Below are 20,270 nucleotides of genomic sequence, written 5' to 3' on the forward strand. Positions count from 1 at the left end.
TAGCCACTGCTTTATAACAAAGTGAATCAGCTGTATATATACATATATCCCCATATCTCTTCCCTCTTGCCTCTCCCTCCCACCCTCCCTATCCCACCCCTCTAGGTGGTCACAAAGCACCGAGCTGACCTCCCTGTGCTATGCGGCTGCTTCTCACTAGCTATCTATTTTACATTTGGTAGTGTATATATGTCCATGCCACTCTCTTACTTCGTCCCAGCTTACCCTTCCTGTGTTCCAGTTTTAACGCCAGCATACCATGAAAAAGATTTTTCATGAAGGAAGTCCATCTCAACCAGAGGGAAGCCTCTTCTTGTACATTTCCACCTTCCCCTCATCTTTATGTGACACCACTCCACTCCCAATCGAGGTCTGCCCCTCTGGGCCAGGCACTGGGCAAGTTGAGGCAAGGAGGGACGGTCTGGCAGAGGAGAACCCCCTGGTGTGAGGGGGCCTGAAAACTGGGATGGGCAGGACGTGTGTTTGCTCTAGACAGGCTAATATCATGGCACCCCTCACACTGTCACTTAAAAAATATGTATTCGTGATTTATAGAGAAATGTTGAGGTGAAATTTTACATCTTTGAAAACTCCGCATTAGGTTATCTCCTCTCCCAGTTCTCTCTCCTCAGCCCTGCTGCCCTAGGATTCCCTCCTTCTCTCCCCTTCTCCTCCTGGCCTCTCAAGCTCCCTCCCCTTTCTCGGCAGATCAGTTTAGGCCCTTCCAAGCTTCTGTCTGCAGACTTGCACACCCGCACCCACTGCTTAATACTGCTGCAAGTATGTCAAAAGCCGTTAATGCCAGAGATGAATATTTCATTTGTGCCGAGCAAACAAAAGATACCACACTTACCAGGATTCTCTCTGCATGAACTGAAAATGACTTTTTTATCCTTATCACATGTTCATATTTAAGATAAAGAGTTTACTATGTGCCTTAAAGAGAGATCTCTCGCTCTCTCTTTTTTTTTTAAACATCCTGCCCATTTTGTAAGGAGTCACTGGTGAAAACCTACATCAACTGGCACCAAGTTTGTAGATTATCCCAGTGATACTTTTACATCCCTTGTTGACGGGTCCCTTCAGCCACCACTCTGATACTGTGCCCCTCAACATAGCTCTCCCTGGAAGCCCACGGTGCTGCCAGAGCTGCTGTCACGAGGCAGGAAGATGCCGGGGAGGGAGACGAGCTGGTGACAGCCTCCTCGGGAAGTGAGAGCCAAGCAGCAGGGCATTTGGAGTCCAGCTGGACCCATGCTCTGTGAAGGGCCAGAGAGGTGTCCCTGTATATTCCCTGTCACCATTTGAGTCTGAGAGTAGCGGTCTCTCCAAACCTTAGAAGAATATCCTGACTTCTTGTTCAAATGATCTTGAGTGGGAATGTTTTGATTGCCTTAGTTTTAGAACTTTTGAAAAAAAAATTTTTTTAATTTCTTAAAAATCACAGGTTCATTAAAATGCAAACACTTTTAGTGAGACAGTGGGTTTGAGGGCCCAAACCTCATTTTTAAGCTCATTTTCTAAGAAATACTTTTGAAAGATTTCTTAGAAATTATATGAAGCTAGAATCTTCTGGGCTCTGTGTAAATCAAGGCATAAATTCCTCTTATTTTTTCAGAAAAATTCAACCCTTTAAAATGGATTAATACATCACCAGGCTATCTCCCAGAACTCTCCAAGGTGGGTGGACAGTATGAGGAAGAGCTGTTGTTCAGCTAGACCTCTCAGTTTCTGCTCCCAACTCCACCTGAGGGCTGTTCTCTCTTCTTTTCCTCCTTTGGAGATGGGAGAACATTACTGTCTTTCTTTGGCTTGAACACTTATCTTTTCTCTCTCTTTATAAAGCCTGATACTGCTCTCTCTTCTGCTGTTTGCACTGACCATCATTTGATCTAGTTGACCCTTAATTCCAGCCCAGAAACCTTCTGGTTATCTGAATGACCTAGCTTCATTAAGATAGAGTGTAAGCAAGATTTTTGGTCTTTTGTGTTTGGGCATCTTTAATATCCTCTCGCTGTAGTTTTTGCAGCTAAGATCGTATTCATTTTCCCAGAATAATTTTTTGCTATGTATATTTTACATGAATTTAGAAAAATAAATTGGACATTCAGTACCATTTTATGCAGCATCAGCTCCACTGGGTAACTGGCAAAACGGCTGCACCTGTTTTCTTGCAAGCTGCCTGCATTATTCTGGCCTCACCTGGTATGGTATAGGCTAATAATCAGAGAAAGAATATGAAATTACAAATCATATGACCTAAAGTTCAAACTGAGATAAAATAAACAAGCCCTAACTGAACACTTTGACTATTCCTAACAGAAAATGCATGCACATTCAGTATATGTTTTAAGACCTAGCCTGCAATGAGCCATACTATCTTAATTTTGACAGCGGTAGTATGATGAAGTGCTGATAAAAATCTGGAGTTTAGATGGCTCTTTTAAAAATAAGCTCAAAATAATAATTGTCTTTAAAAGAAATTTTGCAGAATGATGATTATGTCTATTAGAACATCTTTATTTTTATTAGTAAAAATACTTCTGTGAAATAGTGAATTTTTTTCAATTCTTTTAAATATACTTTTCCAAGTAAATGGAGCATGTTTTTTTTCCTCCTGAATATAAGTTTTATCCGGATTTCATTTCAGACGGACCGCTCTAGTGTCAACATATACACGTCGACGTGTACATAAATGCTTTGGCAACTAAGAGACATTAGTTCCAAACACCTCTATAGGTGTCCCTACTATGAAGTTTTGCTATTTAAACATTTGCTATAACAACTTATAATAAGATTTGTTTTACCTGGAATTCACTACCTGAATGAAAAAATCTCATAGCAAATTCACACGTGTGGGCTAGCAAAAACATTCAAGTTGCAGGTACATCCAGGCCAGGAGATGGAGAAAGGTGTCACATCCATGGCCCAGCTGCTCTCTCAATAGGCTCAATTGTACATTAGTGCTCTCAACTTGCCACATTACTGAGTAGAAATATCTTCTAAGAAAGTGAAAAGGCTTTGAATAAAATCGGTGAACCCAAGAGGCCTGAAAAGCCCATACTTGCAAAGAAAAAACAAAGTGATAAAGAATGTTGAGGGAGATGATCTGACATAAAGCGGTCATGCTCACGTCCTTAAGAACTGTGCACTAGTATTTTAAATGTGCAAGAAATACAGAAAAAAACTTCTGAAAGTATGACTTCAGAATACTGAAGAAAGCTTCAAGGAGACTCTGGTGTTTGGTGTTTTAATGCTTTCTGTTATAGAAAGATTCGTTGTGGATGGTTATATAAGTGTTTGAGTGTTTTACTGGTATTTATTAAAACTGATAGGTTTTTTGAAGAGTTGGGGAAGTATTACTGTTTCTTTTTTTTTTTAACATCTTTATTGGAGTATAATTGCTTTACAATGGTATGTTAGTTTCAGCTTCACAACAAAATGAATCCGTTATACATAGACATACGTTCCCATATCTCTTCCCGCTTGCATCTCCCTCCCTCCCACCCTCCCTATCCCACCCCTCCAGGCGGTCACAAAGCACCGAGCTTCAAATAATGGATTATAGGTTTTCCTTCAACAAAAATCAGCTATCCAACATGCCTTTAGCGATAGATTGGATTTGGTTTTTTTGTGTTTGTTTTTCTATAGAAATCACTTGTGGATGTCTAATTCTATGATGTTAAAAGTAAAAAGTTCAAGAATATCCTTGGAACTTTCTCTCCCATATTTTCAAATTGCGTTGTAGTCACTGAATTTATTTATTCCTGTTATTGACACAGGAGCAGACTACAGATTGTTTATAATTATACTTTTAGTGCCAATTTATACTTAGCCTACGTAATACTGTGATTTTAATTTATTCCTTTTGATGTTAATTCTGGATGAAACCTAAAATAAATCCCTTAAGCTGCAAACTTCCTTTTTCTCAGTTAACTGCCACAGCAGATCCCTGAATATGAATGTTTAATGAGGTTTCACAACATTATTTAAAAACTAGAATTATTTGTTTCTCAGGTTGTGTCATTCAAGTAGAAGATAACACAAATTCCTTAATAATGAAATAATACTAATAATATGTTTGAGTTCATTCTGTTGGCCAAGGACTCTTCTGAATGCTTACCTAAGTGAATCACTTAACCTTCACCACAAACCATTGATGTTGGTACTATTGTTGTCCCCTCTTGACAGGTGAGAAATTGAGGCACAGCACTTCAGTCACTTAGCTAGTAAGCAGTGCAGCCAAGAGTATGTATCTAGGTAGCCTGGCACCAGACGCCATGCTCTGAACCATCATGGGAACTCTCCATGTAGCTTATCCGGAGCTACTGTGTTTCATCAAGCCAGGGCTCAGGACTTACCATTGGTAAATCTCTTCTTGCTAAACTGGCATCTTGTACGCTACAACTCTGGGTCCTTCAGGGCTATGTAGGTGGAGAAATGACTTGCTGGGCCTGGAGAAGCCTGGTAGGAATATTTAAAAATTAACTGGCTCTCAACCCATTAGTGTTCTAGGGGCAGGGGATGAGAACAGAACCCTCCAATATCGACTCACCTTATAGATGGTGTCCAGTGGGAAACAGTCACTGGTGGCATTGACAGACATGCCAGTTAAGGATAAAAGAGGTGCAGGGTCAGAGATCCAACCCAGACACGTCAGCTGTCCATTTGGCTACCAGGGAGCTCAGTCTGGAGTGATATTTCTCAGCCTTTTTTCCTCTGTGGCCAAACTAAGGAGTCTTTTTAGCTATTTCTATGCCACTCCTTCTCACTATCCCCACCCCCGCAGCGATGAAATTTTAATACCACAGATACACTGTATGGTATATCTGTTTAGGTACTCTCTTTATACCTTGAACATAAAAAGAGTAAGATTTTTTCATTCCCCCAAGAACCAAATTTTTGTTCCCTTGGGGCGGAGTCACCCAGTTGAGAATACGTGGCCTAGGGGCACCAATACATTGAATGGTATGAGTAAACACAGGGTGGGAGGGTGGCCTTCAGTGAACAGACTTGGAGGAGTTAATGGGCTTCAAGGTTAAAGGGCCCACCAAGGGCAGGGTGGTACCTGAGGGAAGTGAGAAGAAGAGATTTTCTTAAATCTATGAGGTCAGGCGTTCTTTTTTTTAAAAAAAGTAATTTTATTTAATATTGGAGCAGAGTTGATTTACAATGTTGTGTTAGTTTCAGGTGTACAGCAAAGTGATTCAGTTATATACATATACATGTTTCTATTCTTTATCAAATCCTTTTCCCAGTTAGGTTATCACAGAATATTGAGCGACTTCGTTTCTTTATGTTCTCTCTTATCCCTGAAACAGAGATACAAATTGACCTTTAAATGAAAGTTTTGAAACCCCTGGATGGAGTTAATTGCCCCTACTTTCTGGCATGTATTTCTGTTAAACCACTGGTTGCAGGATGGGGTTTGGGTCTCCTCTGCTAGGCAGCGAGTCCCGAGGAGGATTCCAGCCTCCTCCTGTCTGTAGCATCGGGCCTAGCACTGTGCCTGTCACACCGTGCTGTCGGTGGACATTTCCAGGGATACAGGGTTTTCCTTGGGAGCCTGTTTCCCTCAGGTCCTGCTTTGACAAGTGGAGGTCAGGCGTTCTTTGACCTGGGTCACCATCCCCACCTCCCCGGATGCCACCCAGAGGTGTGATAAAGAAGATTTTCTCTTTCTCATATTCTTCACTTCACTCTTGTCTCATTCTTCCCTCCGTGGCTCTATGTATAGTCACCTCATAATCTGAAATGCCATTGTGTTGTGATGACGTGTATCACTTCAGGGTGTGTGATTTGAATTCTCTTAGTTTTATTTAGAGACCAGCTTCCCAAGAAGCTTGCTTTAAACTCTTTTTAATTGAGTTCAGAAAAATGGCTACTGTTCCAAATTGCAAGAAATGGGTAATGAAAGTGCCTTAACTAAAAACTGTCGTGTGCTCACTTGAGGTCTCCTAACTCCCAAATAGCAAACCTAAGAAAGGGTCAAGCAGCAATTGGTGTTCCAGATAAGGAGCCAGCTGGCTGTCCCCAGTCCTCACAAAGCAGCTCATTTTCTCCTACTTGGTCCCTTAGATTATCTTGTAACCTAATGCTGTCTAGGAGGAAATACCCCTAACACTGGATAGACATCCTGCTAACCTTTTCTCATTCAAATATCTCTTTCCTTGTGATTTTGCTGCCTCAGTGACTTTATTCTGAACTCTGTGACCCAGTGCACGTCTGAAATGCTCTAATTAAACTTAAAGATCCTCATCTAATTACTTACTAGAAGGCATGATAAAGAAGCAAGGCGCCCCAATATTTTTCTTCTCTACAAAGAAGTGGTGATTATTCAGCTGGTCAAAGAGCAGGAGGCATTCGTAGAACACAAAGGATGGTAAAGAGAGCTTCTACCCAGATATGGGAAAGGTAGTGCACCAGATTATTATTTGAAGATTTGAAAGTAGTAGAAGACCAACCAGAGAAATTGATCCCCGGAAGTCAGAGAGCTTGTCAGCAAAGGATAATCTTACATTTATGGCAGTGAATGTCAAGCCTGGGTGTCTGATAGAATCACAAGGCGAGCTTTTCAAGTTTTTTATTCTCAACTCCCACTCCAGAGAGATTCTGACTCCATGGGTCTTGGGTGGGATCTTGGGCACTGGTGTTTTTTAAAAGCTCCCCCAGGGGATTCTGATGTGCATTCAAGGTTGAGAATTACTGCTTTAGATTACAAAATGCTTTCACATACATTATCCAGGGTTTTGTATACATAAAGAGAGGAAATAGAGACATTTTAATGCCTTTTGATTGTATAAAGAAACAGGAAGAGACAAGAGTGGTAATTGTGAAAATGAAAGGATTGCAGAAAAAACAGTTTTCAAAAATTGGAGGAGGGCTTCCCTGGTGGCGCAGTGGTTGAGAGTCCGCCTGCCGATGCAGGGGACACGGGTTCGTGCCCCGGTCCGGGAAGATCCCACATGCCGCAGAGCGGCTGGTCCCGTGAGCCATGGCCGCTGAGCCTGCGAGTCCGGAGCCTGTGCTCCGCAATGGAAGAGGCCACAACAGTGAGAGGCCCGCGTACCGCAAAAAAAAAAAAAAAAAAAAAAAATTAGAGGAAAAAACCTTACCTTTGTAGGGCTAAAATTAGGGATGATATCAATCCATGGAGTGTAGAACATTAAGGAGAGGCCTGTATGTCCATATTTCCTGCTCTGTATGGAATATTCTTGAGATGACAACAAAAGTTCCCTACCCAGAAAAGTCTGAAAATAGTCATCCAATATTTGATGACTATTATTTTCTAAAACCTTATTTAGTCCACTCTATAAAAGAGAAATATTAGAGAAGTAGAACATTTGTTATTAGGCAAAAAGTTTGTTAAAAAATATCACGTTAATATTTCCATGTGCATTCTGGGGTTGTGCACACAATCTGCATGTAGAGACAGACAGAGTGCCTCAACAGTGATCCTTACAGCTTTTGGATGGTTATAATGAATAGTTCTGCAGGTAAAAGTGGCAAGTAACAAGCTTGGTTGTAGCTAAAGGATGAAGTAGAGCCAACTCTGGGCTCTCAGATTAGGGGGAATAGAAGTCAAGTCACAATGAGGCAGAAGAAAGTAAGTTGTGATCAGAAAGTAGGATATTGTGTTTTGTGATTTTAGAAGTGGGCGATGACAAAGCTTAGGCTGTGACCAAGAGAGTGAGTGACAGCTACTGTCAACAAAGTAGAGGCTAAGCTACCATCTCCATGTCAACCAATAAGATGGAGATGGAGAGGAACAGTGCTTCAGGTACAGGAAAGAAAATCTTCCAGACCCTAAGTATTTAAGATAAGGAATTTCAGTTAATCACCCCTTCTTCCCTCTAGTTTCCAGCTAACAGAGAATGACTTATAATAACAGTAACAATAGTTCAGCACTTAGTATGTATCAGCATTGTTCCAGGCACTTTGCATGCATTCCAATGTTCACAGCAATTTTTGTGACAATTGATACTATCATGCCCATTTTACAGATTAAAAAACTGAGACATAAGGTAGGCAGCTTGCCCAATATGGGTTATAAATGCTGGTAGACAGAGTTGGGGTAAGAGAATATTTTATGGAAGCTGTCAGCAAAAGTAAGTGCATAGAGTCCAGGAAGGGGCCTGGTGAGAGATGAGACTGAAATAATACATTGGAGCGGTATTGAGGAGAGTCCTAAACCCCAGTGTCCAGAGTTTGAACCTGATCTGTATCTTGAGATGATTGACTTTCAAATATGAACAAATTGGAGAGAGGCTGGACTGAAAGGACAAGTTAGGGTTGTTTTGGTCCTGATTAAAGGACTGGTAATGAGGAGGGTGGCAGGTGAAGGTTAAAGGAAGAGACATGTTTGATGTCTGTTGTAAAAGTCAAATGCAAAGATTTAGTACCTGGTTGGATGAAGTGGGTGAGGGAGAGGGAAGAATTTAATTAGAATCTGAGGTTTCAAGTCTGAGTAACTGAGCAGAACTTCAAGAGAGGCACTTTGTAGGGGTGAGAGGGACAGCATGAGTAGCTGGACTTTGAAAATCTGTAATTTGTTGTGTCAGCAGGCAGGCGTGGATGGAAGACCACAGGAGAAGTCGGAAACATAAATTTGGAACTTAGAAGAGTCTGAGCTAGAAATGAAACTTTTGGTGTCGTCTGCATAATGGTGCTGTGGTAAAAACTTGGGAAGTGGATGAAACCTCTGAGGGTGGGAGAAGGAAGGAATAAAGACCCTTGGAAAATGTTTAAACTGGGGAACAAGAAGGAGGGAGAGGAGCCAGCAAAGGAGGCCAAAGGAGAGAGGTAACAGGATAGGAACACCCAAAAGTGTGCATCATGGATCACAAGGGAATGGAAGGTTCCAGAAAAGGCCTGACTTAGCAGACCCTCAGAGAAGCTAAGAAGAACAAAGCCACTTGGAGTTGTTGATTCCAAGGTTATAAGGATCAAAAGTAGCAATAGAAGGATAGGAGGTGGCCTCCAACTGGAAGGAGGGAGTAGATCAGGGGAGACAAAGGCCACACGACTGGCCTCCTTTTCAAGAATTCAACAACTGGTAAGAAGGAGAAGATAGTCACTTGAAGGGGTAAGGCGTGTAATGGAAAGTGCTTTGTTTTGTTCTTAAGATAAAGAGGACCACTTAAATCTATTTTAGACAGTGATAAAAGAGCCATGGAGGGGATGAGTGAAGATGCACAGGCGCTAGGCTACCAGGTAGTAGCAGCAAAAACACTTCCCGTGGCAGAAATCACAGCAGGGTGAGGTTCTAAACTATTTTCTAACCTTATCATAAAACAAGCCAGAACTCATGGAGCAGAGATCCCTACCAACTCCACACAGCAGTTCTCTTCGAGAACAAGGCAAGGACCAATGGAGCAGGGGTTTTTCCACCTCTTCTGGGGGAAATGTGTGAATTTAACCCATACATCCCAGGGCAGAGGGGGAGAAGTAGCCCTAAAGACAATCTTTAAAGAGTGAAATAACTTCTTTCAGGTGTAGGGAGAAGAGGAAACTTTGATAATAAGTCTGGAGTGCAAAATATTAGGATTTTCTTTTTATAAGTATTATTTGCACATTGTATAACTTGTAAATATTCTGGTGAGGGTTGGGGCATTTTTATCCAGTTTTTTGAAAAAGAAATAGTTAAATGCACTTAAGTACCTGAATGTTATTCTCTCACTCTATGTGAGTGAGGCCAAACACTTCCTGGAAAAAAGTAAGTTGAAAGGCAAAAATATTGATAGTGGTTAATGAGTGAGTGCTGGCTTTGACTGCTGGAGGCCTCGGTAGGACAACTGCTGTAAACCAGTCAGCAAATGGCCCGTTCCCTTGTCCTGTCTCTTCCCATCAAGGGGACGGAAGTGGGCAGTGCTGGGCACCCAGAATGGAAAAGGGAGGAAAGAGAGAAAGAGGAACTCCCGGTTCCCAGGGAACGTGCACACCCTCCCTCTTCTGTGGGATGGGCTGGGTACCCTGTGTATTCAGAAATGGTCCCTGGGGCCCCATCGCTGTCACAGTGCCGCAGAATCCTCAGACACAGAGAAAAGCCTCAGAGGTTGTTCGCATATCTCCCTCTGGACATGAGACTGGACTCAGCACCAACAAGAGAATACCAGAGAGGATTTGCTCTCCTCCATGCTTGGATAACGCCTATTCCCTGATACCCAAAGAAGAATTAAGTATTATGCGGAACTCACACTATATTACACACTCACTCCCGAACAGCTGGGCTGCTGATAAAATCTAAAAAGAAGAGAGAACTGGCTGTTCTCCATCTATACGTAATGTATTCGTAATAAATCTCTTGATGAGGAGGTATGAAGATCTCCTATTTCTGTGCAGCCCAAGGAAGCAGAACATTCGGCAAGTATCCAGTGAGTCTCATTAGCAGAGACAACCGGTATGGAAGCTCCAGGTGGACTTGCCCCACATTTCTATTAGTAACGGCAATTTTTTTTTTTTACCTTAAATATGCTCGTAATTCTCTTGCTTGCAAAATTCATTTTGCCTAAGGATTGATAACTATGCTTTTTCTTAATAGTTACTGAATACCCTCCATGTTCTAGAGACTACATAAAAATAAAGCATCGCTTGCCACCCTTTTTTTTTTTTTTGCTTTATTTCTGAGAGGATAGAACAGTAAAGCCATTCCCAGAATGATTTATTTTCAAGAAAATGGAAATAATAAAACATGAAACAGTAGAGTTGTGTAAAATCCTATATTATGTATGAAATGCCTACTCTACAATTTAGTAAAAAGGATAACTGGTGACAGTCGAGAGTATTCTATATGAATATAAGAATTTTGATTCTGGTGTGGGTGGTAGTGATTAAGAACAAGGTTGGTAGTGTCAGAACATGACACTTTCCTCCTAGGTTTTGCTTGCAAAGTGCAGCCGCCTGTGTGGAGCCCCCCAGGGTCAGGGCCAGTCACCAAGCCAACCAAATAATAATGGTTGACACCAGATAGAAACCAATGACAAAACAAAAGATATTTGTTAAAGATAATTTTTTCTTAAGTTACTGCTGAAATATTTTCTCACTATAGTTAGAAATGTGTCTCTCGTGGTCACTTAGACTTTATAACAATAAGATCATCTCAGTGTCTAGGAGGATCCCTACCCTCTTTAAGGAAGAGAAATACAACATGCATTTGATCATTTAATAGCAGATTTGGCTTATACAAAAAGAGGGACGTGGGCTTCCCTGGTGGCGCAGTGGTTGAGAGTCCGCCTGCCGATGCAGGGGACATGGGTTCGTGCCCCGGTCCGGGAAGATCCCACATACCGCGGAGCAGCTGGGCCTGTGAGCCATGACCGCTGAGCCTGCGCGTCCGGAGCCTGTGCTCCGCAACAGGAGAGGCCATAACAGTGAGAGGCCCGCGTACCGCAAAAAAAAAAAAAAAAAAGGTATTTATTAATTAATCAATACCTTATACCAGCAATGTATGAAATTATAGTTTTACCGCAGGCTTGACAAGCTGCTAGTAAGACTATGTTACTCTTATTTGGTTTATTTCATCCCTGGCAAGCTTGAAAATTTTTGCAAGTATTTGTTCACAATATTCTGCATGTGTGCTTGGTTCTAAATTTTTGTTGTTGTTTTCTTATCAATTGGATTATCTGTCCCAGCTCCAGTCTCAACCCCTCTCCTCACATTTATTGCTTCATATAGGCTCCCATGATTCATTCAGTTACTGGGTAGACGAAAAGTCCCCAGTGGGGCCTGACCAAACCCCAGCTATCAAACGCCTCGCCAGGATCTCCTTGGTAAAGAAGCTCATGAAGAAATGGTCTGTGACTCAGAACCTGACATTCCGAGAACAGCTGGACGCTGGGATCCGCTACTTCGACCTGCGCGTGTCTTCCAAGCCAGGGGATGCCGACCAGGAAATCTACTTCATTCACGGGCTTTTTGGCATCAGGGTCTGGGATGGGCTGATGGAGATTGACTCATTCCTCACACAGCACCCCCAAGAGATTGTCTTCCTGGATTTCAACCACTTCTATGCCATGGACGAAGCCCATCACAAACGCCTGATTCTCCGGATCCAGGAGGCCTTTGGGAACAAGCTGTGCTCAGCCTGCAGTGTGGAGAGTATGACGCTCCAGACGCTGTGGGAGAAGAAGTGCCAGGTAGGAGGGAACAGAGATTAGCTTCCAAGGGCAACAACAGAACCCTTTCTGCTTTTTCTGTGTCACCAGCTCTAAGGCAGCTCACTCCAGGGCTCTTGGGTCAGAAGGCATAGATTGTTTGGGATGATAAAGATCTGCACACCAGTTCATGGGCTCTAAGACGGCTCCAAGGGCTCCCCTGGGCACAGCTGAACTGGGATTAACTTGTTTGGCAATGGCCTGGCCAGAACCAGCCCAAGGCAGAGTTGTGAAATAGGACCAGTTGGCCATTACCATTTTTCTGTCTCCCATTGTATCTGTTTTCACACTCCTAGTTCTCCTTAGATTTCATCTGTCCCATCCTGTCTTCAACTCAATATCAGATAATCCCTGCCAAATATTGTTTGATTGCATTAGCTGACAAAGGCACATGAGGTGATTCGTCTCAGAGGTGTTAGTTAGCATTTTGAAAGGCCATCTCCACAGAGTTTGGGTCAGCGGGGAAGACAGTTAAGGAAGGAAGAACCCGCAAAGGGATCAAGGCCAGAGGAGCATCCCTAAGTTGAGAAGAGCCCCAAACCCAGACCCAGGAAGGACAGACTCAGGAAAAGGAGCGCGGGCCTCAGATATATTCTGTTCTGGTCCCAGAGGATGGTGGATAGTGAGAGAGGAGAGCTTCAGGAATGGTCAGGCTCCAATTTAGACTCTCTTTAAAAAAGAAAAAGCAAAAAAGTACCTTTCATTCACAGTTGCTCCCTTACTCATAGATGCATTAACCAAAGCATCTTAAAGAGGCAGTGATTTTTGAACTGAGGGAAGAGCTTTTAATTAGAAAGCAATTAAAGATTATTCCTTTGCAAATGTATGGTGAACACTAAGTATGTGCCGAGCTCCATTCTAAGCACTTGGGATAAATCAGTAAATAAAACAAAGATCCTTGCCCTAATGGAGATTTCATTCAGGTGGACGGAGATAGATCATAGATAATAAACATGATAAATACATTATAGAGAATGTTAGAAAGTAATAAGCAACGGAAAAAGAAAGCCAGGCACAGTAAGGGGGAACCAGGGATCTGTGGGTTGGAGGGTTGGTCACAGTTTTAAATGTGTTGATCAGGGTAGCCCTCATTGAAAAGATGACATTTGAGGGAGTGAATCTATTGGAGGAAGAGCTTCCCCAGCAGAGGAACCAGTCAGAGCAGAGCCCCAAAGCAGGAGGGTCCCTGACATGGTTGAGGAAAAGCAGGGGCCACGGGACTGGAGAGCAGAGCAGTGGACGCGGTCAGAGAGATAATGGTTGATCAGGGGGCCCTTGAAGGCACTGAAAGGACTTGGCTTTTACTCTGAGTGAGGAAGGTTCTGGGAGGGTTCTGAGCACAGGGTGTTGTGGCCTGACTTAAGTTTTGATGGTATCCCTCTGGTTACTAGGAAGAGCCCTGGAAAGACAGAAGGGAAGTACAGAAACCAGTGAGGAGAGTAGTGGGAAGTGGTCAGATTTGGAATCCACCAGAAGTTAGACCTAATAGCGTTTCCTAACTGTTGGGATGTGAGGATTCCAGGATGACTCCCAGGCTCAGCCTGAGTAAACACCAGGAAACAACCAGGGAAACACCAGGTGGTTTTGCACACCCGTGAAAGTGCTAAAGGTCTTTGAATCTACGAAGACTAATGAGTTAACTCTTAGTATCTGTTAAGTTTTATCTAAGCTATTTTTCTTCACTAAAACTTTTGTAAGTGATATTTTGCCAAATATTTATCACACCTCTCCCCTAAACCTAAGTTTGTATCTATTCAGACTCACAGGTCAAATTTGGAGGGATTTGGGCTTCCCTGGTGGCGCAGTTGTTGGGAGTCCGCCTGCCGATGCAGGGGACACGGGTTCGCGGCCCGGTCCGGGAAGATCCCACATGCCGCGGAGCGGCTGGGCCCGTGAGCCATGGCCGCTGAGCCTGCGCGTCCGGAGCCTGTGCTCCGCAACGGGAGAGGCCACAGCAGTGAGAGGCCCCCATACCGCAAAAAAAAAAAAAAAAAAAAATTTGGACAGATTTTTCCCCAGTGGAATCTCTCTCTTACAATGCTAAATAATACTAGTAACAAGAGAAATAACACATTTATTGAGCCTTTACAATGTACTAAGTACAGGGATTAACTCATTTAATCCTCTCAACAACACTATGACATAGGCTGTCATTATTATCCTCATTTTACAGATGAGAAAACTGAGGCAGGGAGCAATTAAGCACCTTGCCCAAGAGAACATTGTCAGTGAGGCACAAGGGCCAGGACTCAGTCACAGGCTGTTGGGCTCTACGAGTTCCCACATCCTTCAATGCTCTCCCAGGGCTGTTCACACATCTTGGTGATTTTCACAACTAGTGTCATAGACGATGCTAATAAAAACACTTTCTCCTTATTCAAGAGCCCTATTATCAGAAGGTCTCAGAGGGTTAGCAGAATGGGAGACAGGGAAGATCCGTGAGAGGGCTTTTGAATACGAGGATTCAAGTAAGGTTAAATTTGAGTCCAGCTAAATTTATAAACAGGTATCTGTTATAGTTTTGTAATTTTATGCACAGATAGTATTCTGGATGGGCTGCCACATTGCATACTAAATCATTTAGAAATTTGCAAGAGAAACAGGTAATTTCAGGAATAATGAATCATGTGGACAGTGAATTTCTAGCAGAACAGTAAAGATCTGTTATAGTTTTTAAGTATGGGCTAATCTGTGTCATTCAACAACCAATACCCCTAAAATTATGAAGGAAAGAGACTGTGATGATGTGTCAGAAAAAGGGAGCATGTCATCAATTTGAATTCCAGGATTTCCCTGCTCCCCTTCCTTTCCCAGAGGTTTCCCTGCTAAACCTCTTCTCAAAAGCTAAAGAGATCTCCAACAGAGCCCTCAATCATCTGCCCCCTGCTGGGGCAGTGCCACATTGGTGGTTAAACTTTAAATATTCATTATGCAATGAGCCGCCTTGCATGTAACCCCCAGAGTATTTTATTACTACAGTTTGATAGAAAAAAGTGTACCACCATTCAGTCACACTTCATTTACTCAATATGCAGTTATATCACAGCTCACAGGTATGTATTGGTATATTAGTGGTTATGAGTTTTGAGGGTACAGTGAATTGGCAGATTTCATCTACAACTTGGCAGTATTTAGAATCTTAATGAGAAGGTAAGAATATGTGCCACTAGTAAAATATAAGACAACTGATACATACAATTACAAGGCAAAACTGCCTCAAATGTGCTGTATGAAAAAAAAGGGTTCTGTAATCCGTCAATTGAAAAGTAGTACATAGTATAAATCCGCATCCCAGGGGCCCCTGTAAAAGAATGATCAAAATAAGAAGAGGTCAATTAAAGAATAATTCTTAAAGGAAATGAGATTTTAAATCTGAGTCTCAAGAGAAAACCTGCATATGAATTGCTGAGCTGGAGGGAAGAATATCTCAGACAGAAAATACAGCAGAGCGAGGTCGGGAGTCAGATGCAAAACACAGGCCCTGGGCAAGACTTACTGCCCCCCAGAACTCTGTAGAATGAGGGCTGGTTTGCTAAGCCAAGCTCCTACCATAAACAGAAATTCCCCCTATAACCTTTAGGATCAGATTACTTGAGAAGGCTCTTGAGGAAAGCCATAAAGCCCCTTTTGTAGAATGTGTCCTTTTTGCTCGTTCTCCAAGACTGAGTGAAGAACAGCGCTTTCCTTTCATCCCCTGACCCTCTGCTCAGGGGCCAGGCAGCATGGGAAATGGTCTGACAGGCCCTGTCGAAGGATCACACAGCCTCCCGCCTCGCCCACTGTCCATCTCACAGCCCAGCTTTTCACACTTACAGATGCTGGAGACCCCAGCCTTCCAAACTAGCCAGTTACAACGCCAGCAGGAAATCTTCCCCAATCTCCCAGGCAACCTGCTTACGATGAGCCTGTGATTAACCTCATTAACCCATGTGTTTACCACCAACATCATTAGCAGGCAGTCAGACATTACTCAAAGCCATTAAAAGCAGCAAGAACAACCAGCCTGTGCAGTGCTTTGAGCCTGGTGCTCCCTAGCTCTAGGCCTTTAGGAGCAGTTAGGCTAAACGCACCCCAGAAACAAGACACACATTCAGAGCTCTTGGCCTTGGGTGCCAGCAGAATTATGCTGTCAGGCCAGCCATTCGAGGATTGCGGTCCAGGGAGTGTAAATACACACAATGGACGTTCCTCCAGGGAAGAATTGCTGGTACCCGGGAGGAGAAAAAACATAGTACTTCTGGAAACCTAAGCATCAGAGCTCTGAATTGGGACAATCGAAATAGCAATTCCCTGTCTCTCTGCTGCCTTCAGAAACTAATTAATGCCGTGGATGTGGCTTGCTAATTATGCAAAATCACCACCATCCTGAGAGGTCCCACTGGAGACCCATCCGGTACTCGAAGTCTTACCTGCCTCACATAGCTCACTCCCTCCCTCTCCCAGGAAGGGCAGTTTCATTCAGAGTCAGCACGCGCAACTGAAAACCTACATCCTCGCAAATTCAGTTCAGTGTATTGATCTCAACCCAAGAGCTAAGGGTCAATTTCGTGAGCATAGGAGTCATAACTTATAGACAGGACTAACCGCTGAGGTTCTCCACCTGGGGTCCAGAGGTTCCCAAGGGGAGTGGGTTAGGGTAGAATTTAAGAAGTCTGTGAATTTGGATGGGAAAAGCAGTACATACTGGCTTTTAACCTCTAACTGAATATCAGTACAACCACTGATTATGTGTGAGCAGTCACCCATGGCAGTGTCAGCAGTGTTGGCAGTGCTGGCAGTGTTGGCAACTCGTACGACTTTGTCCCCACAGAAACCACAGATATTCATTTAGTGCAGATATCTTGAAATATTGTGTATACTCATCATTTACTCAAAATTATGGAACTTATTAGACTTAAAACAAAATATTTTTATTTAATGAGTTTATTATGAAGTGCATACATTAATTTATTTATTACAGAGTTAATTATTATATTGATAGCTGTATTTCCATCTCATTGATTTTCTTTGTAATCCTATCTATTTTATTTTAGACATTCATTTAAAACAATCTGAGAAGGGGTTCAGGAGTTTACCATACTTCCAAAGGTGTTCATGACCCCCAAAACGTTAAAAACTTCAAGTCAGGCATATAGCAAGTGCTTAAATCTTTGCTTATTAATTTTTCTAAAAAAATATGTATATAAAAATTTTTGAATTTCCACGTATGTTTGTATTTGTGCGCCTTTCCTCCTAACAATCCATCAGTGTAAAGCCGAGGAGTTAACACTCAGCTTGTTCATGAACTGCCCTCCTTTATTTGTTCTGAACGTTTCAGGTTCTCATCTTCTATCACTGTCCCTTCTACAAGCAATACCCCTTCCTGTGGCCTGGAAAGAAGATCCCAGCGCCCTGGGCAAATACCACAAGTGTGCGCAAGCTCATCCTCTTCTTGGAGACCACGCTGAGTGAGCGCTCTCCCCACGGATCTTTCCATGTGTCTCAAGCGATCCTCACGCCCAGAGTGAAGACCATCGCCCGGGGCCTGGTTGGCGGCCTCAAGAACACGCTGGTCCATAGGTAAGAATTTGCTTCCTTTTCACAAGTGAGGGTTAAAAAAAATGTTTTTATCTTGATTCTCTTCTGAATAAACAGCAAACAGCAGTAAAACCATATACTTTGAAGATTTAAAATAACAAAACAAAACCCAAAAAACCTTATATTTGAAAAAGTTGTGTACTTGAGGTGTCTCGCATTAACCGTGGCCAAAGGATCTCTAAACACTCTGTTAAAATGTACATATTATAACATAAATACCCTCTAAATTTCAATATGGAGACAAAGCACTTTCGGCCACCAGCAGTCCGTTCACGTCTGGCTGGAGGTGCCATCGTGTTCCTGCCCCTGCCCTCGAAGCTGGCCCAAGCTCTCACTCTCTTAAGAAGCATTAAATGAGACTGCTGTGCCAGGCAGCAGGGATTCAGAGATGACCCTCCCAGGATTTAGGGTGTCCTTCCTCCCTTCCTTAGTGACAGTGAGTCCTAAGAAGCATCTCAGGATGCCACCTACCATATGCCACAGCTTCAGATACTTCCTCGGAGCAGAACTGATCCTGACTGTACAATTAGGCAGGAGAAGCTCCAGAAACGTTGTGTTAGATGATGTTCGTTATCCTGGGCACCAGTAAATGATAGGGGTCGTCAAGAAAAAGGATGGCTTGTGTATATGTACATGTATGTGTGTATGCCTATGCCTGTGTATAAAGGGAACGTTATAAATACATTTGGCTAATAGGGCATCCCTCACAATCCAAGCTGAACAAACCAGTATGTTTGGATAACAAGGGATATTTACGAGAATCACTTTGGTTCCCGAGTTCCAGGTGCTGAGCACCAGAGTTCAGATAATGAAAGGTTCATCAAAAAACGTGTCCCTGTCTCTTTGGATAGCTTGGATATGACTTCTGATAACAGGTGTTCACCTGACAGGAGTTTGGATGACGAACTGAGAGCTTCTGATTGTGCTGGCCACGAACAGAACCAGAAACCTCTTTCTGTGTGGCTCTACTAAGTCTTCACTGAATTACCTGTGCTTAACTTGGGAAAGAGAGTTTCATAAACCAAGACCAGAATCATGAACTTTCCTTTTTATAGTACATGCTCATATATCCATACCATTTCCTCATGCCTGTGGTAAATTTGTAGATTAACATCACTTATTTACTTATTTATGCAGCGATGAACAGGAGCTATAGGTCCAAAGACACAAGGTGAATAATCTAGTCATTGCCCCCACAGACGTACATTCTATCGGGAAAAATAAACATGTAAATTTCTATGTAACACTGTGAAAATCACTATGATAAAGTCTGTGCAGAGAGCTGTACTTGGAAGGAAGAGGAAGTCTTTAAAAATAAGGATGTGTTATATCTGTATAGCGTATCCTGAATATAGAGCACCCTCTTGAAGATGATTTCATTAGGTTCTTAAAGTAAGCCAGCCTCCAGGAGGGCACGTTGGCTAAAGCATGTTATTGTCCCCGCTTCAGATGGGCCCAATGAGGTTAAGTGACCCAGACCCCCAAAGCTGGTAAGAGTCAGTATTACATCCCATCCGTGGACTTCTGATTGTTGGACCATTGCCCCTTTCAGCATCCAAGCACTGGCCTGTATGTCGCACATTTCAGTGCCCTGTTCCTTTCTGCTCCACTGGTCTGTGACTGTCTCACTAGCACCTGAATCCGGTCAGCTCTTACTGGCTACAATTCTGAACCCACAAAGTCACAATGCTTTTCATACTCGTGAGTTCCTGCATCTCTAATCTGGCTGCAGATGAAGCACAAGGCTCTTCCACTGAGAGGTAACGATGGCGCACGCGCCCAAAGTCCCGGCGTCCTAGCACGCCAGAGCCTTAACCTGCTGGCTGCAAGCACACGTCTGGGAGATTGGAAGGGTACTGGGGCATCTCGCCGCCTGCTGGTCACAAGAATATTACCGAGATGCATTAGGAGTCCTAGGCCTCCACGTCAGCTGCTTTGGTCAAGTTTGTTCCCAAACACCAGCACGACATGTGGCTGTCATTTCCCCTGGGCTATTGAACGAGCGTGTTGACTTAACAAAATATATATGCACAGCGTGAGAGCTGCGAGTTAAGTTTTATTGGGGGCAGAATGAGGACTGAAGCCCAGGAGACAGCGTTTCAGATAACTCTGAGAAGCTGCTCCAACGAGGCGAGGGGGGAAGCCAGGATACATAGGAGTTTTGCAACAAAGGGCAGGTAGTCGGAACGTCAGGAGATTATGGCTAATTAAAGAAAACCAGACATCTCAAGTTAAGGAATTTAGCGCTTTTCTATGTACGGAAGATGCAAGAGTCTGGGCTCACTGAAATCATTCCTTTGCTATGCACCTCAGCCATCTGGGGCCAGTATCCTGACACATCCTGAGTTTCCTCAGGGCTCACCGCAGGGAGTGGCTGCAGTCTGACGGCTGCTAGATGGCAGGTATTCTTTTCAGCCCTGAGTTTCCTCGGCTCACATTTGAGGGGTATAGTCATTGATGACTGTGACATCCTTTGTTTATTGACATGGCAGGAAATATTTCATTTCTCAAGCATATGGGAGAAGCAGTTGTCACGGGCCT

At 43.1% G+C, this 20,270-nt stretch overlaps 1 protein-coding gene across 1 annotated transcript in view; it reads left to right on the forward strand.

Moving 5' to 3' along the window:
- The window catches only part of PLCXD2 (phosphatidylinositol specific phospholipase C X domain containing 2), a 46,474-nt gene that overhangs the window by 18,049 nt on the left and 8,155 nt on the right, over window positions 1-20,270 (forward strand). Inside the window, exons 2-3 of the mRNA XM_022598196.2 lie at window positions 11,674-12,134; window positions 17,470-17,711. Of these exons, the coding sequence (XP_022453904.1) occupies window positions 11,674-12,134; window positions 17,470-17,711 (703 nt within the window). The remainder of the gene's footprint in view (window positions 1-11,673; window positions 12,135-17,469; window positions 17,712-20,270) is intronic.

This window comes from Delphinapterus leucas, chromosome 4 (genome assembly GCF_059928025.1).
Source record: "Delphinapterus leucas isolate spDelLeu-1000000601 "Yukka" chromosome 4, BTC_Dleu_Yukka2, whole genome shotgun sequence".
Classification (NCBI taxonomy): domain Eukaryota; kingdom Metazoa; phylum Chordata; class Mammalia; order Artiodactyla; family Monodontidae; genus Delphinapterus; species Delphinapterus leucas.